This window comes from Alligator sinensis, unplaced genomic scaffold, assembly GCF_000455745.1.
Source record: "Alligator sinensis unplaced genomic scaffold, ASM45574v1 scaffold346_1, whole genome shotgun sequence".
Taxonomy (NCBI): domain Eukaryota; kingdom Metazoa; phylum Chordata; order Crocodylia; family Alligatoridae; genus Alligator; species Alligator sinensis.
The window spans coordinates 386,116-393,685 of record NW_005842765.1 but is presented as its reverse complement, the minus strand read 5'-3'; the positions used below and the strand labels follow the sequence as shown (position 1 = coordinate 393,685).

At 42.6% G+C, this 7,570-nt stretch overlaps 1 protein-coding gene across 1 annotated transcript in view; it reads right to left on the bottom strand.

Annotated features, from left to right (window-relative positions):
• ADAMTS6 (ADAM metallopeptidase with thrombospondin type 1 motif 6) overlaps positions 1–7,570 on the bottom strand; it is a 345,170-nt gene that overhangs the window by 301,919 nt on the left and 35,681 nt on the right. The window contains exons 5-7 of the mRNA XM_025216768.1: positions 2,606–2,823; positions 2,272–2,355; positions 1,601–1,746 (exon numbers count right to left, since the gene is read on the bottom strand). Coding sequence (XP_025072553.1) covers positions 1,601–1,746; positions 2,272–2,355; positions 2,606–2,823 — 448 coding nt within the window. The remainder of the gene's footprint in view (positions 1–1,600; positions 1,747–2,271; positions 2,356–2,605; positions 2,824–7,570) is intronic.

Here is a 7,570-nt window from a genome sequence, read left to right as displayed (position 1 = left end):
GAGCTGTGCCTGGAAAGCTGACCAGCCTACACTGCGACCACCTTGGGTGTAAGTAAATAATCTTTTCAATCAACCATTACGCCTCCGTGACTGATTCTAGCTCGAGCATACTATACTGCACCGCGGTTTTCTCCAGCCCCGTGTGCCCGGGCTGCCGGCCACAGCCTGTGTGCACAAAGACGGGCCCCCGGCTCGCACATGGCGACCCAGATGGGATCGGGAGAGGGCCCGCACAAAAGGAAATTTTGTCACTAATTCAGGCCCAGGATCTGCAATTGACTACAACCATATCTACAATAGCAGTGTTTTATCAGAAGAGGAATATTGATCTATAAGAGCAGTAACATGCTCTTTTAGATACAGTAATGAAATTAAAAACAGCAGTAGTTTGTGCCAGTTTAGTAAAACTGCCACCCCCTCTGCCAGCAGGGGGCTAACCTTTTTGGAAGACGTGTCACAAATTAAGTCACATGACCTCCCTGAGTGACACTCCAATCCCCTTTGCCTGCCCAATCTGCTGCTCTGCTTTCTACTCCTTCCTCAAGCTGCCGCTGTTTGCAGGGGTTTGGGTTGTAGCCGTGTTGGTGCAACACACAGAGGAGACAAGGTTCCTTGGGTGAATTTGATATCTTTTATTAGACCAACCCAAATGGTTGGAGAATAGTTATTAAGCAAGCTTTCGGGTTCAAAAACCCTTCGTCAGGCTCAGGAAGCTGCAGCAGTTGGTGTGTGCTCTTCCTGGATGGAATATAAATTTTCTAAAAAAGGGCATCTATCATAGGGAAATTAAGGATCCTTAGTTATATGCAACAATATTGGGGTCACTGCCTTACTTAAAAAAAAACACACAGTCTGTAAGAAACAGATGCACACACCATGTTATTTGAATATAACCTCTTAGTAAAGTATAATATTTGTTTGCTTTAAACTATAGGAGGCAAAAAGGAATACAATGATATTTACCAGAATTGCAAAATTATTGAGCAAGCAGTGTTGAAACTTTTATAATATGAGTAGTATTTACATCAAGGCTGATTTATATATAAATAGGTTCAGTATGGGTGTTGAAAATATCAGTCTCTCTTCATAATTAAGTGCAACAAAGGGCAACAAATACTAGGGCAAACCCTCAACTTGCAAAAATCTGCATGTGTCTACTGACATAAAGGGAGTGACGCTGATCTTTACCAGCTGGGGATCTGGCGTATAATTCTTTGCACAGAAAACATTATATAATACCAACAAGACCTATGTTTTTCTTACACTTTTTTTTTCGTTCTTCCCCCCAGAAGTTCAAGAATTTTTTGTTCAACTATAAAAAGGATGATATTTTCAAGCAAAATCATCAACACTTCTGTAAGATTTTTTTTGTTAACTGGAGCAGTCATGAGAAGTACAGTTACTTTAGACATTTTCTTTCCAAATTTTAATCTATATTTTAATAGTCTGATATATGCAAGACAAGCAACCTATTATCTTTTTGCCCTCGTAAGATTACCTACCCATTAAATTACTTTAATTGAAGGTTCTATATACATGAAAATATAAAAAAGCTATAGAAAGAAAATAAAATAAACACAAGACTTGCAGTAAACCATACCTAGTAATAAGAACCGCATTATCATGGTGAGCAATCCCATTTTCTGGAATGGTGTTTCCATCACTTTGGTGGGAGAGAATGGATTTCTGCCACTTACAGAAGCTATCGAGGGACTTGTCTGCATGGTGGTTTATCTCCAAGTTTGGCTGCAATACAACATGCATACCAGAAATGTTCCAAACAAATTACTAAGGTCAGTTGTTAAGACTTTTGAAGACTAAAATGGGACTATAATTAGAAGCAGTGGTTTCTAGGAATAATCTCTTTCTGCCAATTTTTATCTCTGTAAAATCTAACCCAGAGTTTAGTTTGTGCATTACTGAATATGCATTTTTTTTCAGTTCCAGCTTTAATAACGATTATGTCAATATAAAAATTGCAGATTATCAAAATACAGAACTAGAAACAAAATTGCAATTTTAAGTTTCCATCACTGCAAACCACAAAAGTAAGCTAATATTCACCTAATGTAAATAATAAATATATTCAAGATATGACAAATATTCCTTCAAACTACTCAAAACTTGCTTGAAATAGTAAAAGCTTACAGATGATGGTTTTACTAAAATGCAGGCTTTCCAAATAATAATTAGGTGGATTCTATAATGGTACTCAGTGAAGTACCTTGTATTTTAAGGGTAAAAGGTTTATTTGATTATAGTTTATCTTACCTGATCTTCGGTAAGAACAATCAGCCGTGTCACTATAATATTCACAACGTTTCCAAGACTGGAATCACGATAAAGTTTGGCAACCTGACCTCCAGAAAATAAGAAAAGACACAAAGTCAGACAAGAAACACTGTTCATTTCATTTGTATTTAAACATTAGCTAGCAAAATATAATTTCATAATCTGAACAATTATTAAAACATCTAATTAAGAGCTATTTATAAATCAGTCTTAATTAGTCTGTAAAATAAATCACAATTATTTCTCACTACATAACTGCCTATCCTTAAAATGACATGTTCATTATGTTAACATATAGAGGGGTCAAACTTACAATATTCATTACACTCAAAATGTAATGCTCAATGTCTTTGCGACCATGGTATCCCACCATCATTTTGTCTGCTACTACCAGCGTCTCCACAAACCGTTCAATGCTTACTGATCTCTTCTGTCGACTGTGACTACTTAATGTGTCATTATTTGGAAGTGAAGTTGGAAAAGCAGATGTGTCACTCATCCACCCAGGTTTACTCCTTCTTGTGAGGTCTTCTAGGAATCAAAAGAATTAACCACTTCAGACAGGTTACTAGCTAAAGTTGTTCAAGTACAGCTCTTTTCTGCTGATATAGTCTTAAAGCTTCTAAAAAAACAAGATCTTCTGAGACAGGAAGACATTAAATCTTTTCTTTAAAAATAATATATTTTATATTGCATTAGAAAATGTGGAAGTTAAAAAGTAGCTTGATTTAATTTTAAATATATAGCAAGTTACCTGAAAACTGGCAAGTAAATCAGTAAATTAATCTGAATTAAGTTGTAATAGGAATGGGTCCATAAAGACATGCGGGACCCTGAGTCAGACCATTTTTAACTCCCAACTGTACTGACAGCATGAAAATAAAAATGAAAAACATCCAGTGGCTTTTAAAAAAATCAGTTAATCTACCCTAGCTCTACAAAGGCTATTATTCAGTACGTAATTATAACTGCATGGTTATTGTATAGTGTCACTAAGGAGAAAACTTAACATTTGGGTGCCTTAAGAGAGTACTGTAATAGTGCAAATGTGTTCTACTGTTCATATTTAACAAACTTAAAATGGGAACAAAAATATTACAATAATGTTGCAATTATGACCAAAGCAAGTAGCATAAAGATTTTCAATTTAATTCTGGTTTAAGTGCAAGTTAATCCATCCTTATCTATGGAATAGCAACTGGTACTTACATAATTAAATGTCTTTAATTAAAATTTAATAAAGCACTTAACCATATACCTAATTTTAACACACATGCTTTAAGTACATCCATATCTGGCAGCAGACAAACATACAACCTTAATTTGAAATACCATATATACACAAATACAAGATGTGTTTTTTCCCCTAATCAGCATAAGGAAAAAACGCACTGCATCTCACATTTCTGTACAAAAAAACTTCATTAAATACATTATCTATCATTAAATTGCTGCCGAAGGAAAGCAATGGAAACCAACTATGAAGTTGGTTAAATTCAGTCAACACTGAGCATGACTATTAAATATGTGTTTGCCCATATTGGGCAAACATGGATAGAAACCTTTTTGTGTGTGTGCGAGAGAGAGAGAGAAAGAGAGACCCTTAAAAAACAATGGGCAGTTGTTCCCCTGGAAGAGAATGAACACCAGGGCTGGAGGTACTGCAATACCAGGCCAGCACTTGGACAGACTGGAACACGCTCTGACACCTTCTATTGCCAAAAATACTGGTGGGAACTTACCTTTTCTGAGGAGGGGAGGGGAAATATATATGTATAAAATTCTCTATCATAAACTTTCCATCACACACCTCAAACCGCATTAAGAAACCCACGCACTCGTTATAATAAATGCACCCACTCCTCTGCGCCCCCATGCACCCACCAACTGCCCTTCCCTAACCCAATCACAGTTCCTTAGTCCAAGCCCCAGTTCGGGTTTACAATCTCAGTTAATTCGCAGTCCTTGTCACTTTCGATGTCGCTGTCACTTCCACTGCTACTGATCCTGTTGTCCTCGCTGTCTCCAGGTCCAGTTGCATCGCTGTCCTCTCCGTTTTCCTTTTGGACTTCCCCTCCCCAGAGGTCTTTGAACAGCCTGTGCCACATATCCCTTTTCCAGGTACAGTTGGCTGTATTTTCTCCATCCTCTCCCACTGACTTCTGGTAGTAGGACTGGTGTTCACTCAGAAACATTTTAACACAGTCTTTCCTTGAGCTCAGTCTGTCTGTACAAAAGGAGGTTCCTGCATTGCCACAGGGCGCTCCTGAGGCAGGACACAAACTGATTGAAGTGGGTTGTTAGGGACCCCTGATATGTTTAGTCATGTGTCTGTACAGTGCCACCTCCCTTGTCATCAACCTGACTCCAGAAGCTGGCTTACCTTTTCCCACATTCCTTTGGCATAGGGACAGAGCCACAGGAGGTAGTTGATGGTCTCATTCTCACTTCGGCAGCTTTCCCTGGGGCAGCTGGATCTAGTCTCTCACCTCACTCTGTGCCTCCATGCCTTCACTGGGAGTGCACAGTGAGCTATGAGCCAGTTCAGGTCTCTGTGGTCTTTATGTAGGTCCTTGTGGAAGTTCTGATCCCAGACGGCCTGGCAGTCATCGTCAGAAAGCAGTTCCATGGTCAATAGCCTATCTCTGTCTCTGACTGCCTTCTGTATCTTCCTGTGGTTGGACATGGTCTCTGGGCTTTCTTTCTGTAGCCCGTACTTACTCCAGAACTCGTCCAGCACACTGTAGAACCAGGGGTATTCCATGGTGCACGGCTGGAGTGTACACCCCCACAGTCTCAGGAGGTGACCTGTAAAATACTTGACAAGACAGGCTGTTTTGGTTGCTGGCTTGTGTACCGTGCCTGTAGGAACAGGTGGACGTCTGACACCCCCCTGCCCCGGCCCATTTCTTTTTGTATAGGGTCTTTTTTGCCACCTTCTCCATTCTAGATCCTCAGAAGAAAACGCACATGGCTCTCTGGATTCTGTGGGTGACACTCTGGGGCGGGGAGGGAGGGAAGCCCCATGTGGTGTACAGAAGTAGTGGTAGCAACACCGCCTTCATGGAGTGCCATGCACCTCCCCATGGAGAGGCGGTGCGCATGCCACAGACTCAACCTCTGAGTAATCTTGGCCTCCTTCTTCTCCCCAGCCTTCCACTCAGCTCGGGGTTGAAATCCACCCCAAGGATCTTGACCCCCTCATGGGGGACTGAGACCCCTAGGGACTCCAGGTCCCCGAGATCACCCATGGTCAGACAGGTGCTTTTGCTCCCGTTGAGCTTGGCCCCTGCTGCCACCTCATAGACCTGTGTGTGCCACAGGTCTCTCTCTACAGCACACTTATTCCAGCACAGGATGTTCAGGTTGTCTATGCAGGCCAGGACCTTGGTCTCTCCTTTGCTTCCTCCAGGGATCTGGACTCCATGCATCCCAGGGTCCTGCCTGATGCGCTGCACCAGGGGTTCAGTCATGCAGATGAAAAGATGGGGAGACTGGGCACCCCTGCCGGACCCCTGACTCTACCACGATCTGTGTGCTCAGGAACCTATTGACCAGCACCTTGCTACTAATGTCTGTGTATAGAGTCCTTATCCAGCCAGTGAAGGTTGGCGGGATGCCCATTCACTTCAGTGTCTGAAAGAGAAAACGGTGTGACACTCTGTTATAGGCTTTTTTCAAGTCCAGGTTCAGTCCAGGAGGTGCAGATGGCAGGTAGCTATGCACATGCTGCAAAGAAAGGCACGAGTGCTGGAGGACCAGGACCAGTGAAAACAAAGAGAAGGGGCTTCCCATGGATTTCAAGGTGTCCAGGTATGATTCACAAACTAGGTATCTCCCCAATGGCATGAGAAGAGAAGATTTCAACAGGAAAGTCCTGTGAGAGCTGCTCCAGGTAAATAAGGAGAATGTGATTTACATATGGAAGCAAAAGCACTCCCGTGATTGGGTGGTGGGACTCAGGAGCCCTGAAGCCAGGCAGCAATTCTGGAAATGTCTGGAGCAGGTGGGAGAGGACCCTAAGCTGAAGGATTATGCTTTCTATAGGGGAGACACAAAGGGAACTCAGTGGAGACAGAAAATTGTAAAGATTAATCTGAGCACAACAAAAATAGATGAGGCAGACCTTCGTTTCTGGCTAAGCAGCCACTGTGAGGAGGTGAGAACAATAGAGGAGGAGAAGGATGGAGAAGGAGTATGGACTGAGGCCTGGATTGCTAGAGTATTCTTAAAAAAAGACCCCAGTAGCTCTGGGGCAATGCAGCATTTGCCAGCCTCCCTGTACCTGGGGCACCACAAAGGCCTGATTTACTATAGAGGCCAACTCAAACTGTGCCACAAATGTGGACAGGAGGGGCACCTGAGCTCTGCAAAATAGAGCTCTGTGCTGTCTGCCGTCATACTGGGCACAAACCCCAAGAATGCAACAAAGAGAAACACTGCAACCTCTGTGGGGAGGAGGGCCACCTCTTCAGAAAATGTCTGCAGACAGGCGAGTACATGGGGAAACAAGAGGAGGAGGAGGATTTCAAGTCCTTCACCTCAGAGTCAGAAATTCAGGATAGTTCAGAAGAGGAGAGTGAGCAGGATGGGAATTCTGTGGGAACAGGAGGAGGAACCCCTCCCCCAGGGCTAGAGGACACTCCTGTCTCCAAGTCAGTTTTAAGGAGCATTGAGATGTTAATGGAACTGAAAAGGAATAAAACAGGCTCAGCCATGGAACAAGAGAATGAGTGAAAGAGGGAAAAGAAAGAATCAGAAGAGAAAGGAGAGGAAGACCTAAGCCCAGGGAGAAAGCAACTACAGAAAAGGAAGGAGCTAGTAGGGAAGAAAGAGAAAACCCAAGAAACCTCTCCCCATTTTGAACCCCTAGAGGGGTACAAGTGGACTCGCACAAGAGTAGGAAGAAAATAGCAAACAGAGGACAACAAGATGAGCTCTACAAGGGAATCCAAGGGAGGGCCCAGGCAGGTAAAACAACAAGATCCAGAGAGTGAGGAAAAGAAAGCCAAACTTGAAATTGAGACAAAAAAGGAGGTACCTGAAATCCTACCAGCCCTCCTCACTTTAACTACCCCATTTAACAATGAAAACTCTTAAAATTGCTTCTGTGAATGTGAGAAGTTTGTTAGGGAAAAGGAAATGGGACCAGGTAATACAGACTCTGGAACAGATAGAAGCAGACATGGTCCGCCTGCATGAATGCGGTCTCCCCAGTAACACCAGCAGCTCTTTGTTCTCCAAACACTGGCAGCACGGGGCAGCCCTGTGGTCACAA